The sequence below is a fragment of the Lissotriton vulgaris genome, chromosome 4_1 (assembly GCF_964263255.1).
Source record: "Lissotriton vulgaris chromosome 4_1, aLisVul1.2, whole genome shotgun sequence".
NCBI lineage: Eukaryota > Metazoa > Chordata > Amphibia > Caudata > Salamandridae > Lissotriton > Lissotriton vulgaris.
Genome location: NC_141691.1, coordinates 148,963,604 through 148,990,626, shown reverse-complemented (window position 1 = coordinate 148,990,626; position 27,023 = coordinate 148,963,604). Strand labels below are relative to the sequence as shown.

The following is a 27,023-nucleotide window of genomic DNA, read 5'->3' as shown; positions in this document are numbered from 1 at the left end:
AAATAGTGTCTTGAGGAACTGCGAAATGTTGGTGTTGCAAACCCCATAATCAGATTGTAATGTACCATCTGTCAGCTAATTTAAGAATGGTGAAAAGAAATTAACAGAATAAATGCAATCTTAAAATGTCATTAACTCTTATCAACGAAAGAAATTATTTTCAATGACACAGTAAAATGGACATTTCTAGGAAAGAACAAACACCTATGCGCCAGCAAGGTATCTGACGGAGAAAGATTTTTGGGGGTAAAGTGAGCTAGCAGAAAGTTAAACTTGAGATTACAAATCCTGTACAAACAGAATCGCTCATCTAATTTAGTTAGAATTTCTCTATCCATAGAACTGAAAGTATGACTGACATTTTAGAAAACCAATCTGTGACATACTTTCAGTGCAAGCTACTTCTCGATTTCATCATTTAATAAATCAAATAGGGAGTATTAATGGAATTTTAATACCATATGTTATACTGGTGCTTTAAATAAGGTATGTTATGTTTTTTTAATGATTAGTTAATTTGCTTACCAGTCTAAAAGCTGAGCAATATTTGATATCAATCTATTGTTTATGCCTTTTACATAAATGGGAGAGGTATTATTCAAATGTTACAATTACACAAACAAGAATATATTTATAGGAGGAAAAAAAGCATTCCTGTACACACTCCGCAGCAAACAAAATTCAATGTGGGGTCAGCCTTTCAGATCTTTAAAGTCTGAATACAGCAATCTATAGGTTAAATGTAGGCAGAAAACGTCTACCACATCAGAAAATGCGTTTCTCTCCATATTAAAACAGTTATAAATATTTGCCTAATGTATGGTACTAGTAATATTTGTTTTAGTTCAAATATAGTAAATCTATGGCGGGGGCTGCTGTAATTAAGAAGTGCACTGAATGTCAAAAACAGTACGATTCCAGCAGTTTTGATTATGGTACTAGAGGGAAAGAGCCTGGGCATCCAGGTGGACAGTAAGCTGTCCATGAAAAAGCAAGTCACAGCTGTGGTGGGCTGCTGTGTCGGTCTCCTTCGCCAACTCAGGAAAGTTTCCCCGCTGCTCTCTTTCTCCACTCTAAGGAGTGCGGTCTCTGCAATGATTTTAGCCAGGCTGGACTATGGCAATTCATTGTATATAGGACTTCCTCAGGGCCTTCTAAACAGAACGGTCATGAATGATGCTGCTAGGCTCATTTTTAAGAAACCGAGGAGTACCCAGGCATCCCCCCTCCTGCGGGAACTCCACTGGTTGCCAGTTAGGCAGAGGCTAATGTTCAAAGGGCTCTGCATTGTACACAAAGCGCTTCATGGCAGGGCACCCACCTATTTGAAATCTCGCCTGTCCCTTTATAAACCAGGGAGGGTGCTTAGATCTGCTGATTCCATCTATCTGGTTCAGCCACGCAGTAGATTGACCACTGTGGGTGGGCGTGCTTTCTCACATACTTTGCCAGCTATGTGGAATAAACTACTGCTGGAACTCCGCAATGAAAAGAAACTGATGCCCTTTCGCAAGAAACTAAAAACTGTGCTTTTCCAGCAAGCGTGGGGTGGCCGCTAATTGTAATCTGCTGCATCTTTTTATTGTCTAGCTGATCCTAACAAAGCGCTTAGAGACCCCTGGGTTATAGTGCGCTATACAAGTCACAATAAATAAAGTAAAAAAGAAAATATGAAATAGGAAGGGACTTATGAAGCAACACCATGGATCATAATGTGACAGTTACACAAATAGAATTGCTTTGCCAATAATATAGAGTTTAAAACAGGATCTAACATTGGAAGGAAAGAAAATAGCACGACAGAACAAAACAATTGGAAATGAAAGTTTGTGTTATACATTTATTACATATAATTTGCCATATCAATAATGGCTAGAATCATAGAACAGATCATGCCTGGGAGTGGCATAAGCAAGTTCAAAAAGAAAACAATCAAGACAGTTCCAATTTGATGTCAGTGAAGAGGTCTGCATCACTGGTCCTTCCATTCCTTTGGGGTAATTCGACCAACAGGTGAAAAATTCCATGTAATTCCAGTCTGTGTTAATACCTGCAAAAAAAAAAAAACAAAAAAAAAAGTTAGCCTCTGGTTTAAAAAAATGCATCAGTTAAGTCTACACAAAGAACATGTTTAAAAAAGTGGTAATAATTTACAATTGAAATAAAATTAAAAATAAAAACGTTATAGAAGAGAGTTTCCCTCCTTACACAAACATCCCTTCGCACTGAATTCAGTGCTGTAAACTGCCCACATTGTTATTGATTTCCCAGCTTTGCAATCAAAAGATTCCTCCTGCCCAATGTTTGTGGAACAGTATTTTCTCATTTCTGGCATAATACTACCAATTTTCTTGGTTAACAATTCAGCTTGCTTGATATCTCAAAGGCTGCAGGGGATGAAAGCGGTAGAACGATGCAAAAGTTCGGATGTGTGTGTTTGTCCAAAAGTAATTATCTCCTGCACAGGGCCCACGTAAGCAGCTGATAAAACTATTGCAACAGGCATGAACTGGAAAGCCGGAAAAGTTAAATGGTGGTTAAAGCATCCCAAGTATTGACCAAGCCAATGGACAAGTCACAATACAAGATATGTTTCTCGTTTAAGGAGACAGTGGGAGGTTTGTTTATGAATATAAAGAAGTTATCTAACATGGAATGGAGTGTTCATTGAACAGAAGAGCAAGCTCAACCTGCCCCCTCACCAGGGGGGGGAAAGTTGACCAGAAAGAATACACATTATCATCATCATAGTTGAAGTTTTACTTCTGAGATCACTTTTTCTCTTAATTTGAGCTGTGTGTTAAACAATGAACTAGGAATTATGTTGTAAATAGAAGCTGGAGCCTTGTATCATGTAGGTTACTTTATTCAAGTCTTCAGGATGTTAAGTCATAAGTTACAAAGAAGACCACCAGGAGTGACTAGCTTGCCACTCGGCCTGCCTGGTTCCAACTGCCGGTTGTCACCAGGACCAGCCCCAAACACTCCATGATGTCACCCAAGGTTCCAGTGGTGACATCATGTGAGTGACCATGAAATCCCCAGAGATAGAAAGAAGATAAGCCAAATACAACAAATTAATATGCAGGTAATCACCAGCCCGGAAGGAATGACATCTTTTTTACTGATGGAGGGGGGGAATTTGTGTGAGGAGTTATACACTTCTTATGAATAGATAGCCGCTCAATGAGCTATCTAGTGTTGGGGAGTGCCCTCAGCTATTGTATCGACATTCCCTTGTCCCCTGGCGCCAACAAATCCATTTCCCTGTAAAGAGGGGCTCAAGGCAGAATAAACAAAGAAATCGCTTCCCCGAAGTTGGAACCATTACAGAGTCCGGATCGGCATCTATCTCGCTGACATCTCATGCACAAGTCTAAGGAGTAGATGTTCCCTGACCTGGGTTTGTAAATTGTCAAATTCCAAGAAGATCAAAAGCCATATGCAGATCTGTTGGTTTGGGTTCCCAGCCTTAGACATCAACTGACGACACATGCAGATTTTACTTTGAACTGCCTTTTGGCATCGAAGGTTACATCAAATTCCTTCCGTTCAGTGTTAAAGGAAATTACATTTCAAAGATAAGAAATCTCTTAAACAACTTGTACCACAATTCCAGCACACATGTATTGGTCCTATAACCTGTTTTTATGTAATTGTTTTACCTGTAACGCACCGACTGCTACCTCATATTTACTTATGGGTGCTCACTAGTGTCACCTGGTACATGTAACTCCTGTACTGCAACATTTGCTACCGCATATATCTTTTGGTTTGCTTTTGTATTTTGCTCCAGTATACTGACAGCACCATACCTCTACTTGTATTCTGTACATTTAGGCAAACTGCACCCGCTAAACTTTTAATTCTTAACCTCCTGTAATGCACCGATGACTCAAATCACCGCCACTCCCTTCACCCCGGACTCCACTACTCTCACCCGCAACCCCACCCCCTCCCCACGCACCAACCCTCTGACCACCACACATACCATTAACACTCATCTCTCCCCCGACATCACAGCTCCCACCCACACTGCTCTCACCCACAACCCCACCCCTTCCCCTCCTACCAACTCTCAGACCTCCACACATACCATTAACACCCCTCTCTCCCCTGACATCACAGCTCCCACCCACTCTCCTCTCTCCCCTGACCTCACCCTCAACACCACCCCTTCCCCTTCGACCAACCCTCGGACCTCCACACATACCATTAACACTCCTCTCTCCCCTGACATCACAGCTCCCACCCACTCTCCTCTCTCCCCTGACATCACCCTCAACACCACCCCTTCCCCTTCGACCAACCCTCGGACCTCCACACATACCATTAACACTCCTCTCTCCCCTGACATCACAGCTCCCACCCACACTCCTCTCTCCCCTGACAGCACCCTCAACTCTGCCCCTACCAACCCTCGGACCTCCACACATACCATAAACACTCCTCGCTCCCCTGACATCACAGCTCCCACCCACAACCTAGCTTAGCTCTGGAACGACACACACAACGACAATTCCCACCCTTTATCCCCTCCCATCCTCAGTCCCCACTACCCTCTGACTAAATACGCAGAACACACTTCCTCTCTCTACTTAACTCCCCCACCTCTCAACAGGTCCACCATCAATCCCATTTCACCCCCCACTCTCAGTCCTCACTACCATTACTGCACCCCCACCACCACTAACTCACACCCAGCCTCCACCTTGCTCTCTCCGCCTTCCACCAACCCCCTCTACCTCATCCACACCCCTCCCACCCAAACTCTCTCTCCTCCCTAACTCCGTCCCGGTCATGGACACTGACACAATGGAGCCCTGCACGAACACCACCCGACCCCCCCACCTGCTCGCTAATTCACAGGTCAGTCATGCACCTCTGATCCCCGCTCCCACCTCCATCGCATACCCCACGCAGGACAAGATCATGGCCACCCTCATCCAGGTCAAAGAAGACTTGCAAATCAAAGAACTTCTCTCCACAAACCCCATACAACTCTCACCCAACTCAACCCAACCCACCAAGTGGTTCAAGTGTACTAAAATACACTTGAACTACTACTTCGGACTCTTAAAGAATATGCACAGACCTTACTCCCTGTTCGACCTCTTTGTTTATCTGTAATATCGGTATTTTTGATTTGCATCTATTTGTGCTGTTAACTTTACTGACTTAGCTGTTTGACTAGGATCATGTACTCTCTCTATGTAAAGCGCTCTGACATCTGCAAAGATCTTGTTCGCGCTATATAAAACTTTCAAAATAAAAATAAATAAATCAAAAGGTCAATCCATGATTGAAAACGTATTTTTTCCAGAGAGGAATGTTAATCAGATGAGGGAGCAACGGGAGACTCCAATAACTTAGGTAATGGGGGAAGGATTTCAGAGTACAGTTTCAACTGTGAGGCCTAGAAGTAGATCTTTGATATTGAGGAGTGATATTTGAGCATCACTTTGAAAGGCAGGCTATTAGGCTGAGAAGGGAATACAAATTGAAGCATTGTTGAAAAGCAACAACCTGATGTCCTCTCCGGTACCTGTATCGCTAGGCGTCCCCCAAGGATCCTCCCTCTCCCCAACACTGTTCAACCTAGTTATGGAACCGCTCACTACTCTGTTACAGACATGCAACGTTTACTTTCACATGTATGCCGACGACACCCAACTCTATCTCAAAATACAATCCCCCAAGGACATCGTGCTTCTGAACACCACGATCAGAAACACCCAATCCTGGCTTGCAGAGAATCACCTCAAACTCAATGCACTGAAGACTGAGTTCCTCCTAATCTCACCTCCTGCAAAAATCTCTACGGCTCAAGCATGGCTTAAGCACTTAACGGCGTTAAATGTACAACCTACCGTCGTAGACTCAGCAAAATCCTTAGGCATAACACTTGACGCCAATCTCAACATGCAGCAGCACATCAGCAAGGCAACCAAAGGAGCGAACTTCCAAATCAATACCTTGAGAAAACTTAAAGCCTTCCTTCCAGCCAAAGACTTCCAAACTGCAGTACAAGCTATAGTCATCCCGCACATAGAATACGGAAGCACCGCCCTCTGCGGGCTCCCCCTAACAACAACGGCACCCCTAAGAGCGTCCCTTAACGCTGCAGCAAGACTCATCACTGGCTCAAAAAAACTCTCGCATATTTCCCCTGACTTTAAATCCCTGAACTGGCTACCTTTTGAAGCCAGAATACATCTGAAAATCGCCTGCATGACTCACAAGGCTGTACACATGAACTCACCCGCCTACCTCACTCAAAAGCTGACTATCTCGGGTGGCTCTAGAACTACTAGAAGCACAAACAATCTTTTGCTGAAACCTCGAAGATTCAGGAAGGAAAAAACCTATAAATGGTCCTTCTCAGGAATGGCACCCAGGATCTGGAACTCACTCCCTCCGGAAACGAGGCTCATCTCCTCCAACAAACTGTTTAAGAAAGAAGTAAAAGCAATCCTCATGGCTAAATACACATGATCTATTATCCTGTAGCGCTCATGAATCCGCTCCGTAATACCTGCCTGACCCCTTGGTCTACCGGTACTACCTGTATCATGACTTATTTGATTGTATATGTTCCCTCTTTGTATTTTGATGTATTGTTAATGCACCTGTCTGACCTTGCACCCTGTACCTACACCACCTCAACCATCCCTATTTTTTGTACTACTGATGCACCTCAACCTTCCCTACTTTTGTACTACTGATGCACCTGTGTGACTTTACATCCTGCACGCATCTACCTCAACTATGCCCACCTTGATGTTATCTCCAAAAACACTTGTAGCACGCTTAAACAAGTATATGCTTATTTTTGTACTTTTATATTATTGGCGCAACTGTTTGACTATGCACCCTGTACTACCTCACCTATTATCTACCTCCGGTTTTTTGACCTACTTATGTAACTATGCACCTTGTACCCAACTACCTCAACTATTACATGCTATTACTCCATACCCTACCTTGTAAAGCGCTCTGATATCTGCAAAGATCTTGTTCGCGCTATATAAAACTTTCAAATAAATAAATAGAATAAGCCCGACTGAAATTTCAATGATTTTGGTATAATTTGCCTAAGTTCCAGATTTTTGAATAATGCTTTTTGTGCAAAAATCCACAATCACACCACATTGGGAAAAAGACAGATTTAGGTTTTGCATAATTCCGCATCATTTTTTCGAAAATGCTCGTAATTATACGAAGGGAAATTGTGAATCTCACACATCCCAGAGTTGGACAGTGGTAGTTTTTTTCCAAGTACCTTTGCTAGAAAATGCCATGGAGGTCTGTCATTTTTTATCTTTAGTCAAATCAAAAGGTGAGTTTCCAGAACAGAAAGTTACATTTTTAAAGGGAAAAATATCGATTATGAGGAAAGTTATGGACAGGTCTATGGCTTGGTGGATAAAATGCTTAAAAATAAAATCTGTAGCTTAACCTTCCAATGATGGAAACGGGGAATGAGAAAATTATGAACATTTGGCTGCCGTGTTTTATCATAGTCTGTTATAAGTTTCTAGGTAAGCATATTGTGTTGTATTGTTTAATGTCATTGCAATGATTGTGCCCCAAAAACTTTTTTTTTTTTTTTTTTTTTTTACATACCTCCTGCAATTTAGCATTTCGTCTTATCAGACTTACTTAGTTCCAGGGAGAGTATGTTGTACAAATGACCGGGCACTTCCTTGCACTAATATGGACATGGTGATTTTAGATTGGGACCCGTAGGATAAGATTAGTGACTTCCTCAAGGCTATATTTAGTTCTTACATATGTAGAATATACAGCTTTGCGAAATTTGTGAACCAACTGCTGTTATTGCTGCAGAACAGCAGGCTTATTCTGGGGGAAGCTGCTCAGCAGTGGTTGCAGAAAAAAAAGTCTGGTGGCTTAGGTCACGAATGTGTTCAAAGGTTCAGATAATGGCAGGTCCACTTCCATCTTTTTTAAGTCAATAATTCATAGATTACAACTTGCACTAAAAGGTGGCAAATATTTATTTTTAAAAAAAGGGTTGAACTCCTAGATACTCCCTGTTGTACACCACATAATAGTTTGGTGGCTTTGGACTGACTGGGTCAGAGTTCTGCCAGTGAGCGCAGGTAGATGAGTGCTCAGAAAGTTGCCTTCATTATACAGACGCTCAAGCAGAATGGCTTGAAAATCATATAGAAAGGTGCACTGCGATCAAGACTGATCAATGTTGCCTATCAACCCTGATCCTGCATGAGATTAAGGTAGTCTCCGTCATTCAAAAGGTGTAGTTTCTATGCTCTGGGCCACCCGAAACCTAGATTGGGAGGGGTCCTATAAACTGCTAGATTCAATGTATTGCTAAACTTGCGGAGTAAAATTTTCAATGTGTTTCACTGGATAGGTGAGATATGGGTCTGTAGTTTGTTCAATCATTCGGATCCGGAGGAGAAAGATTGGCTACAAAGAACTAGAACAGCTGGCTCAATAGGACAGGCTCCTAAGGCAAAAACGTGAGGAAGACAAGGATTGATAGAAGCACCTGATATTATGGTTGGAATAGTATTGATAACTGTAGCGGGATCAAGAGTGCTTGAGTTCATTAGTGAGGCACCATTACCAGAAACTAGATGTGAATTAAAGGAAGAGAAGAATGAAGTGGGGATCAAAACTGCTTTGAATTTTGTCAGAGAAATGGAGTTAGAGAGCGCCACAAAACTCCTAGGAGGGCTGAATCCCCATAATGCAGGCTCTCGGCTGAGCAAAGTTCTTCATAATGAGATATCCCATGAGGAATTGGTTCGGTTACTAATGTGTTTGGCAAAATATACACAGTCTGAATGGCCACTCAAAATAAATTTTATAATTGTCTGTCCAGGTTACAAGAAACTGTGCCTCAGCTACCGTGCCTTCTAGGATGGAAAAGAAAGGAGCAAGAATATGGACTGCTAAATGGGTTGGATTATCAACAAGCTGAAGAAGGACAAGTGTTTTAATATCATCAATGAGACTGCATGTGACAAATGGAAAAACTGGGGCCACAAAATATAGGGGAGGATAAGTTCAACCAGTTTAGGAATCAAACCTCCCCTTGTGAGATAGGAAAATAAATGAGATCCCTAGAAGCCTAAGTTAGGCTTGCATCTAATTTTGAAGATCAAATATTCCATCTAGGAAGTTGGAAGACAAAATGAAAACGTCTAGGGTAACACAGAAGGTTATGGCTAATCCACTGTCCTACCTCTTGGGTCTACCTTGTATTAAAACACAACACCATAGGTAAAGACATGCAAGGTTCTGAACTTCCAATGATTCAGGTAGCTGAATAGAAAGAATGTCTGGAAAACATACAATCAGCAAGTATTTGGATAGTAAGACGGCAGGCCGGATATGGATTGGGAATTGAGAAATGTCGGCAGACGGTGAGAGGGGTATATCAGCGGTGACACCTTAAGTAATCTTTGCAGGTGCATGCAGAGAATATGCACCAGGGGTCCTGGTGCTGGGCTTGGTCCAAGCATGGAGCAGAGACAGCATCAACGTTGTAGTCCACCAGAAGGTGATTGTAATACCTGGGTATTTCAAGCAGAATCTGTTCATGCGAAGCACTTGCGAGGATTGCGTATTTACTAAAAAATGTAAATTGTTATTCTGCAGGCAAAAACCATGTTTTACAGAAAGATAAACTGGTGCGTACAAATTAGAACTTGGTATTGATAGAAAAAAATTAATCATTTTCAGTAACCGATACGCTGATGAAGACAAACACTGCAATTCCAAAAAGGATGTATGATCCTACATTGTGCACCAACACATCGCAGGCTTTAACCCCGCAGCGAATACATCGCAAAGGGCAACACTTCGCCCTCTGTTACATCGCACGCATTTGCACCGCCAATGCGTTCATTCCTATTGGCAATTGAATTGAAATTGAACTATTGGCAACTGGCAAGGCTGAAACATCGCAGGCGCCTAGATCGCACGTCACAACAACGCGTGCTTTGCCTTTTTCGTTCTCCAAATGCATTATCCAGCCCCTAGCCCGTGGCCCCCATTGACCCCCCCCCCCCCCGCCCCCCTCGCATCCGTCCCCACGACGCTTTAACATGAGGAAAAGAAGTATTGATTTTACTTGAGCTTCAGGCCTAGATCATAGGCGAGCACCGGAGTGAGCATTGTAACTGGTAATGGAAATCAGAAAAGTCCAATGGAAGGTGGATCGGACAAGGGAAACTACAGCAGTTAAGTGCTCTGTCACTCCATGGTGATACTGTGATTCTTCCTCTGGAAGCCTCGTTTTCTCGAGCACTGCCGCGAAGGAAAACAGCTCAGGGCACGATTTTCAAACTATTACCACCAGTGCAAGTGCAGTGTACGTTATGTTATGTTAAAAATTACTTATTAAGCGCACGTACGCCCGTGGGCTTCATGGCGCTATCGGAGAGGAACATAACACTAGTAATTGCTCTGAGCGTGAGCCTGTATAAGAAACCAAATATTTTAACAGTAAGCCTGTTTAAAAAGCCAGGTCTTCAAAGAGCGTCTAAAAGTGAGAAGATCAGGGCTCTGTCTAATAGACAGGGGAAGGGAATTCCAAAAGGTAGCTGCAAGGTGATCAAAGCAGTTACCCCCCCAACCATTTTTTCTTAAAAGAGGGGGCAGTCAGAAGGCTTTTTTGCGCAGAGCGAAGGTTTAAAGATGGGTTATACCTAGAAACAAGATTCCTAATGAATTTTGGTCCAGTGTCCTGTGAGAAGGTGGCCTGATATGCAGTGGTCACTATTCTAGTGCCCACTATGTATCAGTCCAGCAACCCTTATTGATGATTGGTTGTAAGTCAACCTTATAGACCAGCTATCCTAGTAGCATGGATACGAGCAGTCTAAGGCTAAAGACTCGAGAGGGCGTGTTAAGCCAGCTGTTTACCACACATATACCCCTTGAATACCCAGTGAAAGGACACCACACAAGTGTTATGAAAATAAACAGTTATTTATTTAAGATCACAACAGCCCTGTACTCTTTATGAGGACAGGGTACTAAGCACAAACCAAAACTCTTACAAAAATACTTAAGTTAGCACAGTATATACAAATGCCCGAGGGGCACGGAAAACCATATACTCTAAAAGTGGAATGTGAAATTCCTAGCAGGTAAGTACAGTACTAATAGCTTTTGGAATCGCTAGGACTTGACTAGGGAATCGTTAGATTACAACTAGGAGGCCTAGGGGGCTCGGGTGCAGTGTGTGCACTCTCACGCGAGATGCGGACAAAAGTCTATGGTAGCTAGGAAATAGAAAGTTAGTGTTCTCGGGCGAACCCGACCTGGTAGGGAGAAAACGAAGATAGATTCTGACCCTTGGATAGTGAGGCTATGCTGGGGCACCGAAATGCCGAAGTTACCTAGCCCAGGGGCTGCAGCTGCATAGGTCTGAAAAGACGTCGGGAATCCTCGTAGACGGACCAGGAGCCGGAAGAAAAGATGCTGGCCGGTGACCAGTGAAGAAAGTTCAGTTGGATCCAAGCCTGGATCTCGAAGATAGATGACACCTGAAAGCAGAGGGGACCAAGTTCGAGACTACTAGCCAGTAGTCAGTGGGCACCAGGAGGGCACCGGATGGTAGCCACCTCGACAAGGTGAGTGAGTGACGCTGTAGCTCGAAGATCTCACGGACCAGGAGGCGTTGTCGGCGACCAGGATGGAGGATCGAGCTGTCCCACGAAGATAGAAGCTGTCGGCGTCGCTGGACCCAGGATTGGGCAACAAAGCCTTGGCAAATTCAAGCCCACGCGGTGGACCTAAAATGGCGTCTGGAGTGGACCAGGAGGGTCCGGGGTGCCTCTCTTGAAAAAGGAAGCAAGGGCCAGCCTGGAGCAACCAGACCAGCAGAAGAGTTGTCGTCGGGCGTCGTTCAGAAGGCCACAAGCCAGCCGGCTAGTAGCCAAACAACGCGGTGCACAGCAAACAGCAGAAGGGCCCCACGCCGATCGTGGAGATGCAGGGAGGCTGACCTTGGGTGCTGGAGCTGCGCTGGGTCGGGGCTTCTCGGACCCCAAAGCACTCACCAGTGGAGGACACGGTGGGCTTGCAGTAAAGATGTCGTGCAGTCTTGGCGATCGTCGGTCCCTCGAGGTCTCGTCGCACTCACGGTTCTCAGCTTTGCTGTAGAGGTGAGTAGAGGTCAGAGGTGCCAGGGAAGCCGGGTCTCGTCGAGCTGGGTCGTCGGATTCGTGATGAAGGACTTGCAGCAGACCGCAGTGTTCTTTAGGATGGTGCCTGCGGATGCAGGGTGACTACTCCTTAGCCACAAGGGAGAATCTTGAAGAAGAAATCGTGAAGTCCTTTCGAAGAAAGTGGTATCTTGATTCCAAAGATGATCTAATTTGAACAGGGGGCCCGCTCCTATCTTTATACTAAAAAAGGGGGCTGACCCGGTGACTAGGTCCTGCCTATGGGTGGGACCAGGAGGGGGGTGGTTACACCCCTCTCCCCTGCCGGACTTCCCCAGGCCAGGGGCTGGTGTGCCCCTGGAACTGGTTCTGACTGGCCTATGCGTAGTGAGCACCGGGGTGCCACTCAGCAGTCACCTTCCTGAAAAGCCCTGCCTACCCAGGATACACAAAACCATGTCTGGGACGGTGCTAGCACCGCCCCGGACAGGAAACCCTTTGTCCAGGCCTCCCTCGCTGGAAGGACTCCCAGCAGCAGGAGGTCAGACTCGTGTCTGTGGTGGCAGCATCCATTTTGTGGAGCTGAGGCTTCAGTTAACTTTAACCGGGGTTCACAGTTACATACATGTCGTGTCCCTCTAGAAGGGTGGAATGCTAACCCCGTCGCCAGATTTGGCGAGGGGTTAGTATTCCAATTCGTATGACACCTTACTCGACATGTTTTGATAAAGCAATACCAAAGATAGCATTTAACCGCGAGGATTATAATGCACTTAAGAGTATATGGTATGCGATATCATGGAACAGCTATTAGGACTTGGTTCCGCAAGCTGCAGACAGGCTCAGCTCATGCCAGAGCACCATCTCACACGATTCCAAGCACTCTGCCTTCAGGATTGTCCAGGCCTGCCATAGGAGTGACTGATAGGAATCTGTGTGTCCATTTTAGGGTTAGGTATAGGTATACTACACCTACAGCAAAGGGTGATTACACGACTTTGCCCCAGCTGTCATGCAGCCAGTTGTGTCAAATTTAGGAGGCCAGCCAGGGGTGGCATAATACATGCTGCAGCCCCTGGCAGCCCTGGGTACACCTATGCCCTGAGTTACAGGGTCTGATAAGGTGGCCCAGTACCAATTGGAAATGTACCTAGGGTACATGGAATCCATTTTACAGAGAGAGCAGTAGGCCTGGGGTCCTGATTGGCAGGGTCCCAGGTCGACTATGTCCAAAACCAGCTAAAACACAGGGCAAAAAGTTGGGGGCAACCATAGTCAGGATGTACCTTCCTACACAACCCCCCCCCAAACGAAAGGAGATAAGGCTATCCTTGTCCAGGTAAGCCTCTATTACCTAAGTGGCCATATAAGGAAGGACCAGCTCTGGCTTGGTTTCCCCCTGTGTCATGGTCCACTAGGCAACCCCTCACCCTAAGGGTATCTGAGGGTCTCCACCATAGGGAATCTCTGTCTCTGGTGTGTCTTGGGAAAGTAAAAGGCTGATGCTGGGATGGAGTACTGAAGTGAGGCTCCTCTACCTTTGGGCTCAACTTCCTCCAATCACCATTCATCATGTGTGCCTTTCTTTCTTTAGCTGAGATGCACTGAGCTCTCTGCTGATTAAGGGGTTCTTTTGGACTGGGGGCCCTTTTGGGTCCACCACTGGCCTCCCTGATCTCTTCAGCCCTGGGCTGACTGAGGCAGGGTAGAGAGGTGCAGGTTACCTGCTCCAGACGGGGTCCCACCTGGGAAGGTTCCACTGCCATCAGGGGCTCTGCCAGGCTAGGCCTGACTACCTCTGGGGCAGTTCCTTCAACAGGGGTAGAGTCAGTTCCCTGAGGAGGCTGGCTCTCACCTAGTGTCTGGGAGGGGGAAGACTTTTCTTCCTCCTCAATGCTCTCTGTTTGAGTGGAGTGATCCATTGTTTCAGGCTTCACAACCTCACTATCTGTTTGAGTAGAGGCTGAGACCATTTCAACCTTGCCAACCTTTTCAGGAGGGCACTCAGTTTGTGTTTGGGCTGTGACTGTCACAGCCCTCCTATCCTGTTCTGGAAAGTCTGTCTGAGCCTGGGCAGTGGCTACCACTGCCCTTCCAACCTTTTCAGGGAGGAATGGTGCTTGGACTGGGGCTGTAGCTATTACTGCCCCACTAACCTGTCTGGATAGGCCTATCATTCGGGAGTGAGTTTCTTGCTCCACCTCAGCCCATGCTGAGAGTTCCAGGTCATTCCCCAGTAAGCAATCTACAGGTAGGTTATCTGTCACTGCCACTCTCATGGGCCCTGTGACATTACCCCAGCTGAGCTTGACTACTGCCATGGGATGCCTTCTCTTCACTCCATGAATGTCTGTCACCTGATAAGTAAAACCAGGGGTCAGTTGAGCAGAGGGGACCAGATGGTCACTCACCATGGTGAGGCTGGCCCCTGTGTCTCTGAATGCCTCAACTTTCTGACCATTCACTAATACCTCTTGTCTATACTTTCCCAAAATGTGGGGTCCAGTAGTGAAGTTGGCAAACCCCATGCCAGTCTCACAGACAAGAGTGTGGTCAGGGAACCTGGCTAGGCCATAGTCCTCCTGATTGCCCAAAGTAATGCCCACCACATTCTTGGGGGCACTCCCACCACCTGGGGGATTACCACTAGTGGTAACAGGAGGTTTAGGAGTATTACCTGGGGGTATATTTCCCTTATTACCATTTTTAGGGCAACTGGCATCACTTTTGTAATGACCCACCTGTTTACAGGTATGGCAATAGGGTTTCTTCTGTTCTGAAGGAGTGTTCTGGGACCCACCACCCTTGTTGGAGTTTTGGGGCCCTTGGGAAGTCTTCTCTGTGGATTTATCCCCACCCTTCTCTTGAGGCTTGGTTGATTCATTTTTTTGGTCACCACCCTGGTTTTTAGGCCTAACCCTGGTTCTGACCCATTTGTCTGCCCTCTTACCCAATTCCTGTGGAGAGGTCAACTCAGAGTCTACCAGGTGCTGATGTAATAGCTGGTTCTGACAATTATTTAAGATTTGCTCCCTCATAATTAGATTATACAATCCTTTAAAATCAGTAACCTTACTACCCAGTAGCCAGCCTTCAAAAGCCTTAGTGGCACAATCAACAAAGTCAGTCCAATCTTGAGACTGAGTTTTCTGGGTGTCTCTGAACAGCATCCTGTATTGTTCAGTGGTTAAACCAAACCCATCAACCAGTGTATTCTTCAAGATTTTGTAATTGTTAGCATCCTCCACCCTTGTGGTGAGGAGCTTATCTCTACCTTTACCATCAAAGGAGAGCCACAAGATAGCTGCCCACTGACTTTGGGGAACACCCTGCACAGTGCAGGCCCTCTCCAAAGCAGTAATCCATTTGTGGATGTCATCCCCTTCTTTAAAGGGGGGCACTATCTTATTCAGGTGCTTTTTATCAAAACTCCTTTCCCTATTGCTAGGATTATTGCTGCCACCAGTGGGCTGTAGCCCACATAATTCTTGCTCTCTAGCAAGGGCAAGTCTCTCTTTGGCCAGGGCAATTTCTTCCCTTTCAATCCTCAGTTTGACTACCCTTTCTTCAGCTTCATACACTCTCCTCTTAGGGGAAGACATTCCTCTGTGAGAAGAGTTGAGAGCCATTGGTTCGAAAGGATCTGTTAGAGCCTCTTGATAGAGACCTAACTCGTCCATTCCCAATGTTAAGCTGACCTGAGAGTGGGCCCAGGGGTCCCCCAGTACCAATCTCATGTCTGCTTAAGTTGGACCTGGTTAGTCTTCTGACTTCTACCTGTCCCTTATCTGCCTCATCCCCTGACAACTGGTCATCATCCTCATCCTCCTCCTCAGCACCATCTGCTTCCTGGAGGGGATGTTCCTGGCTATCAAAGGGTCCCTGTAAGGGGGGCATATTCCCAACTGGATTAGGAGAGCTAAAAAGTTTCTCAGCTTTCCTGGCATCATAAGTCTCTAAGAGACCAATCAGAAAGGAAGTTGTGGGGTTAGACCCCTGTTTTAGTTTCCTGAGAGTACACACTTGTCTCATCTCATGGAAGCTAAGAGCAGCATATTTAGAAGTGATGACCTGTGGAGGGTCCACTGACACAAGGGGAGACTCAGAGTTTCCACCTTTGTCTGACATGCTGTTTCTAGTGTGGTGTAAGTGATGCACCTACCTACACTATGTGTTACCTACTGATCCCTTGCTAGAGTTGCAGCCAAGGTGTGCTAAGCCTTGAGGAGCTACAACAGCTGGTTCAGTAGAACTCAGAGTATTCTAAGCTTTAGTTATATGTACCTAACAGTACTTTATGTGATCTTTCAACAAGATATTCTTAGGATACGTGTGGTAAAACAACAGCAAGCTCAAATCCCAACCGCTGCTCACCAATGTGAGAAGGTGGCCTGATATGCAGTGGTCACTATTCTAGTGCCCACTATGTATCAGTCCAGCAACCCTTATTGATGATTGGTTGTAAGTCAACCTTATAGACCAGCTATCCTAGTAGCATGGATACGAGCAGTCTAAGGCTAAAGACTCGAGAGGGCGTGTTAAGCCAGCTGTTTACCACACATATACCCCTTGAATACCCAGTGAAAGGACACCACACAAGTGTTATGAAAATAAACAGTTATTTATTAAAGATCACAACAGCCCTGTACTCTTTATGAGGACAGGGTACTAAGCACAAACCAAAACTCTTACAAAAATACTTAAGTTAGCACAGTATATACAAATGCCCGAGGGGCACGGAAAACCATATACTCTAAAAGTGGAATGTGAAATTCCTAGCAGGTAAGTACAGTACTAATAGCTTTTGGAATCGCTAGGACTTGACTAGGGAATCGTTAGATTACAACTAGGAGGCCTAGGGGGCTCGGGTGCAGTGTGTGCACTCTCACGCGAGATGCGGACAAAAGTCTATGGTAGCTAGGAAATAGAAAGTTAGTGTTCTCGGGCGAACCCGACCTGGTAGGGAGAAAACGAAGATAGATTCTGACCCTTGGATAGTGAGGCTATGCTGGGGCACCGAAATGCCGAAGTTACCTAGCCCAGGGGCTGCAGCTGCATAGGTCTGAAAAGACGTCGGGAATCCTCGTAGACGGACCAGGAGCTGGAAGAAAAGATGCTGGCCGGTGACCAGTGAAGAAAGTTCAGTTGGATCCAAGCCTGGATCTCGAAGATAGATGACACCTGAAAGCAGAGGGGACCAAGTTCGAGACTACTAGCCAGTAGTCAGTGGGCACCAGGAGGGCACCGGATGGTAGCCACCTCGACAAGGTGAGTGAGTGACGCTGTAGCTCGAAGATCTCACGGACCAGGAGGCGTTGTCGGCGACCAGGATGGAGGATCGAGCTGTCCCACGAAGATAGAAGCTGTCGGCGTCGCTGGACCCAGGATTGGGCAACAAAGCCTTGGCAAATTCAAGCCCACGCGGTGGACCTAAAATGGCGTCTGGAGTGGACCAGGAGGGTCCGGGGTGCCTCTCTTGAAAAAGGAAGCAAGGGCCAGCCTGGAGCAACCAGACCAGCAGAAGAGTTGTCGTCGGGCGTCGTTCAGAAGGCCACAAGCCAGCCGGCTAGTAGCCAAACAACGCGGTGCACAGCAAACAGCAGAAGGGCCCCACGCCGATCGTGGAGATGCAGGGAGGCTGACCTTGGGTGCTGGAGCTGCGCTGGGTCGGGGCTTCTCGGACCCCAAAGCACTCACCAGTGGAGGACACGGTGGGCTTGCAGTAAAGATGTCGTGCAGTCTTGGCGATCGTCGGTCCCTCGAGGTCTCGTCGCACTCACGGTTCTCAGCTTTGCTGTAGAGGTGAGTAGAGGTCAGAGGTGCCAGGGAAGCCGGGTCTCGTCGAGCTGGGTCGTCGGATTCGTGATGAAGGACTTGCAGCAGACCGCAGTGTTCTTTAGGATGGTGCCTGCGGATGCAGGGTGACTACTCCTTAGCCACAAGGGAGAATCTTGAAGAAGAAATCGTGAAGTCCTTTCGAAGAAAGTGGTATCTTGATTCCAAAGATGATCTAATTTGAACAGGGGGCCCGCTCCTATCTTTATACTAAAAAAGGGGGCTGACCCGGTGACTAGGTCCTGCCTATGGGTGGGACCAGAGGGGGGTGGTTACACCCCTCTCCCCTGCCGGACTTCCCCAGGCCAGGGGCTGGTGTGCCACTGGAACTGGTTCTGACTGGCCTATGCGTAGTGAGCACCGGGGTGCCACTCAGCAGTCACCTTCCTGAAAAGCCCTGCCTACCCAGGATACACAAAACCATGTCTGGGACGGTGCTAGCACCGCCCCGGACAGGAAACCCTTTGTCCAGGCCTCCCTCGCTGGAAGGACTCCCAGCAGCAGGAGGTCAGACTCGTGTCTGTGGTGGCAGCATCCATTTTGTGGAGCTGAGGCTTCAGTTAACTTTAACCGGGGTTCACAGTTACATACATGTCGTGTCCCTCTAGAAGGGTGGAATGCTAACCCCGTCGCCAGATTTGGCGAGGGGTTAGTATTCCAATTCGTATGACACCTTACTCGACATGTTTTGATAAAGCAATACCAAAGATAGCATTTAACCGCGAGGATTATAATGCACTTAAGAGTATATGGTATGCGATATCATGGAACAGCTATTAGGACTTGGTTCCGCAAGCTGCAGACAGGCTCAGCTCATGCCAGAGCACCATCTCACACGATTCCAAGCACTCTGCCTTCAGGATTGTCCAGGCCTGCCATAGGAGTGACTGATAGGAATCTGTGTGTCCATTTTAGGGTTAGGTATAGGTATACTACACCTACAGCAAAGGGTGATTACACGACTTTGCCCCAGCTGTCATGCAGCCAGTTGTGTCAAATTTAGGAGGCCAGCCAGGGGTGGCATAATACATGCTGCAGCCCCTGGCAGCCCTGGGTACACCTATGCCCTGAGTTACAGGGTCTGATAAGGTGGCCCAGTACCAATTGGAAATGTACCTAGGGTACATGGAATCCATTTTACAGAGAGAGCAGTAGGCCTGGGGTCCTGATTGGCAGGGTCCCAGGTCGACTATGTCCAAAACCAGCTAAAACACAGGGCAAAAAGTTGGGGGCAACCATAGTCAGGATGTACCTTCCTACATGTCCTGCAAGGCTTTGAAAATAATGCATCCAGTTTTGAATTCAGTTCTTTGTTTTACCGGTAGCCAATGTAATCTTTCCAAGCCGAGTCTGATGGACTGCCATTTAGATTGTTTACAAATCAGCCTGGCTGCTTGGTTTTGGACAAGCTGAAGTCTTTTCAACTGGCCAACTGGGAGTCCCAGATAAAGGCTGTTGGAAAAATCCAGTCGGGAAAGAACAAGAGCAATGACTACCTGAAGAAGAGCAGATTGTGTGAGGAACTGGGCTATTTTTTTTATTTTTTTAAGTTGGAAAAAAGTAGCGGAGACTACTGTTCCAACTTGTCCCTTCAAAGATAGATCTGCGCTCAAAGTGACCCCAGGCTTTTTACAGAGAGGGATTTTGTGGGTGGGGCTCCCATGTCAGATGGCCAAAAACATGGGCCCCAACTCAATTCACTTTTCCCAGGCAAGATCAGCTCTGTCTTGCCTGGGTTAAGTTTTAGATGGTTGAGGTTCATCCATCTCTGTATGTGTGTCATCGTGTTCTGAAATTCTGTCACAGAGTCAGCAGTGTTGAGTGGAAAGACAAGCTGTAGAGCATCCGCATAGTTGTAGATGGTAACTTTGGAGTTCTGCAAAGAATAAAGTAATGGGCGAAGGTAAAGATTAAATAATAAAGGTGATAATGAGGAGCCTTGAGGGACCCCACATGTGGTTGGAATTTTAGGAGCTGTAAAATTGCCAAGTCTTACTGACTGCGAACGCCCTGTTATAAAGGAGGTGATCCAATTTAGGGCAGAACCTCTCAAACCGGCTTGTTCGACACGGTTGACAAGGATGGTATAGTCAACCGTGTCGAACGCGGCCGACAGGTCAAGAAGTACAAGGGCCTGATGTATGCCTCTGTCAGCATTGGATCTTAAAGTATTCTGGACAGCCAGAATCACAGCCTCCGTTGAGTGACAGGGGCGGAAACCAGCCTGATTTGGTTCCAAGTAATCAGATTTTTCAATGAACTTAGACAGGCAAGAGGAGACATAGGCTTCCAGAATCTTAGATGCATAAGGTAAGAGGGATATGGGCCTATAATTAATCGGATCGAGTGGGTCTGCACTAGGTTTTTTTTAACAGTGGGATAAAACTACCAGGGACCTTGCCTTGTGTGAGTGATTCATTCAGCAATGAAAGTACTACTTAGGGAATGGCTAGTCCTATCTCTAAATATATGTGGGGGACAGATGTCATCGGGTGATCCAGATTTAACACGTACTAATAGGTCAGACAATATTTTTGTGTCGATCAGAGGAAATGAGTCTAATGTAGTAGTGTTATGGTAGCTGTCGTCCATAGGAACAGGGATAGGGAGATTAAGTATGCTCTTTTTTATAGTGGTAATTTTGTCAGTGAAAAAGAGGTTTAACGTGTCACAAAGGTCTTGTGAAGGAGTGACTGAAGGAGTTGTTCTATCGCTGTTACACAAATTATTCACTATATTGAAGAGGTCTTTAGATTGATTCTGTGAGTTTAAAATTTTATCTGAGAAATAGGTAACTTTAGGTTTTAAGATGGTTTTTTGGTAGTTCTTCCGGGCCAAGCAATAGATTGCTTTGTCATGTGGAAGATAGTTAGACCTCCATTTCCTTTCTTTTTGGCAGACTTCAAGTTTCAAAGTCTTCAATTGCGAGGTGAACCATTTATGTGCTTCGTTGGGGCGTGAGCGAGAAAAATTCACGCAAGGTGTGTGAATGTCCGCTGCCGTTTGGATCCAGTGAGAGAAAGACTCCTCCATGACCTCAATATCTTTAGTCAATGAGGGCGGGGTGATGACCAAGGTATCAAGAAAAGCCGGTATGTCAATACCCGTCCATTTCTTCGTTTTCCCACCAGACTGGGAGGACTGTTTCATGCTCAACTCAACTGTGATTGTAAAATGAATAAAAAAGTGATCAGACCAGACACAAGGCTTAATGAGAGGTGCAGTTAGTGAAGTATTATAAGACCATATTTGATTTAGACTGTGACCCTTCTCATGGGTAGGATAGTGAATGTGTTGAATTAGATTAAGGTCAGAGAGTAGGTCTTTCCTTTCAGCTGCCTGTGGGTCTGCTTCAATGTCGTCAAATCAAAGGTTGAAGTCCCCGATTAGAACGACTTTGGAGTAATTTGTTACGAGAGTAGCCATTTGTTCGGCCAGTTGTAATGGAAAGCTGGGCATTGGTTGAGGAGGCATATAGAGCAAGACCACTAATATTGCACCACTATCTGTATCAGTCTTTAAAACAATGTTCTCCGTGGAGGTCAAAGCCAGAGATGGGAGTATTGTAAACTTGTGTGTTTTATGAATAATGACAGCTACTCCTCCACCCTTTTTTGTACAAGAAGCACGATGGAGAGCTTCACAAAGTGTGCAAATTGGAACTTTTTAAAATGTACCCGTGGTCAATCTGTGTGTATGTGCTCCTGTACTGTGCTCAGTCGTGTTTTAAGTCTGGCTAGAGATAGCTTTAAGTAGTTTTCACTGGAGGTTATATTATCTGAATTTTGACTAGGTAAGAAGCCCTGCCCCGTCAGCCATTAATTGGTGTGCCATTTACAAGTTAATTAGTTCACACACTACTGTCATTTAATGTTGAAATCCTTGCAGGACATGGATTTTATCCTCATCGCTGCAGTTTTAGTGGTACCACAGTTATGTGAGTCTGCAGTGGGGGTGACCTAACAAGACTGGACATTAACAGTCATTTAGAGATGCAGGCAGTCTTCCTTCAGACGCTTTCGGGCATGGCTGCTACCGCGAGAGGCCATCAGGTTTCATTTGTCCCCGACTGCATTTTTAAGGCACTGCACTCCTGTTGTAAGATAATTGTAAGTCATAACAATCAGTGGCAATGCGAATAGTTCTGGTGTCATCTGTAAGCCTGGGAGTGGTTATTAATTAGACCACAAACGTGAACGTGTTCGCCGTTTACACACTAGTAATGCTGCCAGGAATACTCAAAATGCTTAGACACTGGATCAGGCAGAAGATTTGCACGCGTTGCCATCGCTAGCGATGTATATGTAATAGCGACGTAATAGCATGCGTTGTGGAGCCACCTAAGAGGCAACAGTCGCGTTGCTATAGCACCGCAATGCATTCGTTGCAACGGGTGTTTCCCTTCCAAAAAGCCTTTAGATAGATTAATAATTCAGTCTGGGGAAGTTGGGGGGGGGGGGGGGGGGGGGGGGGGGGGGGTGGTACTGCTGTGGTTATGTTATTTATGGCAGAGTGGTCAACTTTTCCACTGCGTTTATGCTGGTAACCTCGCATGAATGTTTTGGAGTCAATTATTATAAATCCTTCCTAGGGTGTTCATTGTGTAATGTTAATATACCTGGTCGCTATTTTACAAATGATAACATTTACTAGTAGCTCTGGAGGAATTTCCTTGATCACAGATAGCTCTCACTATGAAAATGGTGAGAGATACCTTCCATAGACCAAGTCTGTGTGGTGTCTGGAGGTGCCTTCATCAATATTTTTCAATGCGACTAAATGCAATGAAATAAAAAGGCACTGATGGCTACAAGACAGGCTCCCATGTCGCAGTAGAGTTTTGTTCATACGAACACAGACTTAAAGCACAACAGTCCTATGGGCCGATTTTGCTGCCATGTTTGAGCAGTTTGGCCACTGCTGCTCTTTACAACAGGAGTAGGAAAGTCTAGCTTCTGCTATGACATCACACAGAAGCTTAGCACTAGTCTGAGAGGTTCCCATTTTACACAGCACTGCAGCCAACCGAATAAGGGCTTTAGAGCGACAGGTTCTGTAGAGTGAGAAAGCACTGACCTGACGGAGCTTCTCGTCCTATCCAACAAACTTCTGTGTAACACCGGGGCTCTTGCCGGCTTTAGGGTGTGGAAGCTAGTGTAGGAAGGTGCCCATCACTACCCTGAGCAGTATTTGAGCGGTTACTCTAACACCTCTACTGAAGGAATGGTAAGCATAAGCACGTCAGCATGGTTTCTGCCAAGTCATTGGCCAGCGAAGCTCACTTGCGACATAACATTTGATATTAGTAGTCTATCTTGTTTCTAAGCACAGAAAGAGGAACGGAGATTGACTGACATCAGGATAATCCAGGTCTCATCCGCAGCGGAAATAGACTTTAAACTGCTGATCAATGAGTAGTCCCACATGTTCAAGCACTACCAATAGACTAATACTCTGAAGTGATTCAAGGAAACAAGCTAGCCCTATAGAAGAAAAACAAAGAAATAAGCTTGTGTAATAAAAGGCTTATTTTCGCCCATCAGTCTTAAATAGGAGCACAGAGTTTCTGTATGTGGCGAGAAGATTGTTTCCGTATGTTACATGCACAGTTACTCAATATATATTGTGTGAGTCTATATTTTTTTTTATATATAATTCTTCCAGTACAGTTTTAATCTATGCATATACGAATGTAACCTCGGCTACTATAAAATAGCACTCTTTTTTACATTCTGCGCATAGTATTCTGCATCAGGATTTTAAGTTACGGTACATACACATTCCACTTTAATCAGGTGACGCTTTCAGCTATGATCTAAAGACTTATACTTGCCGCTCTTTCCATCTTCAGCCACTCCTTTCCAGCTGAAAAGGTTATAGCTACCATTCGGCAAACTCATGCCAATCACATTCAATGATTATCCCTGGAAAGATCCTCCATCATTCCCCCTCTTTGCCACTGTATGCAGCATCCCTGACCACTGTAGTGGATCTTACAATACCTTATCATCCATCCTAACCTTTCCCAATCTAAGTTCCTTTGCTAGTGACCATTCCAGTAAGCCCCTTTTACAATAAGCCACAATTAGGACTCCTGATCAAATCCATCGATTGATAGGAGTCTTTTTACCAATACAAACACCAGCAGAGCAAATTTATGTTCAGTTCTAATGCCTGTGGGTCTACGTATGGTCCCTAATACACAAATGTTTGATCAATGAATTTATGGTTATATTTGTTATTAGCCTGTTTTGGTACCTCAAGGCAGCATTTACTGTCATTCCTGCATGCCCATACAGCTAGCCTGTATATGACATTACCACGACTGGTAAAATAAAAAAAATTGGAGGTCAGTCAATCACACATACCATAAAACAGTATTTCCACAACACAAGCTTTGTTTTGAATGAAACGTTTTCACTTAATGGATATATAGCAGGAACCTTGGGTTTATAGTATTTTACCAACCAGCATGAGCACCTTTGTAAGGTTGATGCAGTATCCTTGTTGAATGAAACTGAGTATTTCAATTTGTTTCGATATTCCATTAGCAACCCGTGATGGGCTTTCAGCTCCTGGTGTACACATTCCTAGCATTTAAGGATTTAGTCCTGGACAAGATAAAGCTTTCACACCTGTCCCATTTTAGTTTGGTCACTAAAGAGCAAGATAGTAGATAGTCAGTTATGCAATAAAACAAATCGTACAATTCCCTGCCAGTGCTACATATCGCTTACGTAATAAAGATGTTTCCTACAAAACAAACAAGGGACTATGCAATGCATACTCAAGAAAATAATAAGTAACAAGCATCTTCAATGATTTTCACTGAAAGTATGAAAGGAAGAACAAGTTCTTCATTTCTCTTTAGTGATGTGTTACGAAAGCCCCAGACAGGTATGTAAGTCGTCTTGCACCACCTGCTGTTAGATATCCTAAAGGTTTCTTAATCAGACCACACATTGACAGAAAAAAGCAACATCTGGATTTCTGTAAGTGTTCGCAGGTAAATCTGCATGATGTTCAAGTGGTTACTGCTGCTCGACACATGTAAACACCTGGATATGGAAGCCTCCTCCTGGTGTGATGCACTGCTCGGTCAAACTTAACTAAGCATTCTCTCTAGCGCTTGCTTGAACCAGTGTGGTCTCTGTATCCCAGAGTTCTCTGCTTCGGAATCCCTTCCTGCCCCACTTCTCTTCTTTGGTAAGAGGAGAGAGTTGGCTATAAATGTAAGGAAGGTTTAATTTCTTTTGTTACCGGGGACTTGAAGTCCACAGACCAATGTCTATTACCAGTGACTCCCCACAAATCACCATGTCTATAGCAGGTACCTTTCCAGTCCCCAAACCTTTTAAAGATCTTGGGACCGGAAATGCTTCTTAGATTGCAAATGGGGCGGGATTGTGCTAGCTGCGCAGGTGTTGAGTGGCAGTGTCTCGCCTCTCCACACAGGGGTGGCAGCTGCCACTGGTTTGTAATCACTGAGTACATAGGGACAGAAATGACACGATACAGCTGTGATCACCTGAACAGAACCACGTGTTTTGCTTGTCCATGGATGGCTATTGTCAAGCCCTGCAAATGCTAGCTGAAGAGATCTGATTTGATGAGCATTATGACAAGTCCTCACTAGCGACGCGCCCAAGTGGTTTATTCACTTTGCGATGTGCTGTTGCCGGGATTTACGGCAGACCACAAATTTTAAAGCGTAACTTAAGTATTTTGCCCTAAAAGGAAGGATAGGAAGGATAGTTTTGTTGCTACTTCTCGCTTCAGGTACTGGTTCTCTGCCAGTTTAATGATAACGATATATTCATACTTTAACACACAAGGTATGTATGTATGTATGTGTGTTCTTATATAGCGCTCGATTTTACCCTTGGGCATCTCGGCGCCTGCCTTGGGAACCTGTCCTGGTTTTTCCCAGTGAGATCACCCGTGCTGGGCATCCCCAAGGTGAAAGCCAGGCATCCCGCCGCGGGGGCCGTTGTGGAGATTAAGCAAGCTTGTGGCCCAGAGCTGCATAGTGTGAACTCGTGCTTAGAGTGGGCACCAAAGCGAGAATTATCGAGTCCGTGGACAATTGGGTTCAGGACCCTGCCGAGTCAGGAATCGAACCCTGGTCCCGGGTCTGACCTCAGCTTCAGGGTATGCCTCCTCTAACCAGTGAGCCACACTTCTCCATTCTCTATTGTTTTTCAATATGTCTACAGCCTTACAGAATAGTGATTCAGGTACATGAAAATTTGAATTGGACGCACTGTCGGCTTTGTTGTGCAACTTAGCAAAACTTGTGGACGAGCTCTTGATGACAGTTATGGTTGTGTTTGGAAGAATTGAATACCCTTGTTTTCCCATGATACACATTGGAGGAAAATAAAGGGGAAGAGTAGTTGTGTAATAACAATAGTGGATCAGTTGTACTGGATTGCTTTTTAAAAAGGCTGTATTAAGGAAACTACCTAGCTGCAACTGCATTAGTGGCTTCACTAATGGAGCTGTATCAGTCATGCAACCTTGTACGTAGCCGCATTTAACAGCATAGGCTAAATTGTTGCATGAAAAAGGTACAGCTGCTTTAAAGACTTCCTTGCTGCAGCTCCTTGAAGTCGAACATCCGCACTATAGGTTTCTCTGCTGCAGCGGCATTAAATATGCACTCTTGGATGCAGCCGCATTCAACAGTATAGGCTATATTGCTGCATGAAAAAGGTGCAACTGCATTAAAGACTTCGATGCTGCAGCTGCCTTGTGTGGTACACCTGCGCTACAGGCTTTTCTTCTGCAGCTGCATTATCTTGCACTTAACTGCATTAAATAGGGCACCTGCTGCACAAAACAGGCTACCCGGTTGCAGTAAGTCTGCATTATTTTCCCTGCTTCATTGGGTAGATTGAACGGATGTAGTTGCATTAAAGAGGGACCACACCTGATCCCCATGCATCCCCTTTGTGGCTCCCAATTTTCCTGAATCGTTTAAATCCGCTATAAAAAAAAAAGATTGCACTTTTTTCAGTC

At 45.4% G+C, this 27,023-nt stretch overlaps 1 protein-coding gene across 1 annotated transcript in view; it reads right to left on the bottom strand.

The window, feature by feature from the left end:
* Positions 1 to 1,813: 1,813 nt before the first annotated feature.
* Positions 1,814 to 27,023, bottom strand: part of COX7B (cytochrome c oxidase subunit 7B) — a 35,183-nt gene continuing 9,973 nt past the window's right edge. Inside the window, exon 3 of the mRNA XM_086918410.1 lies at positions 1,814 to 2,050. Coding sequence (XP_086774536.1) covers positions 1,973 to 2,050 — 78 coding nt within the window. The 3' untranslated portion in view covers positions 1,814 to 1,972. The remainder of the gene's footprint in view (positions 2,051 to 27,023) is intronic.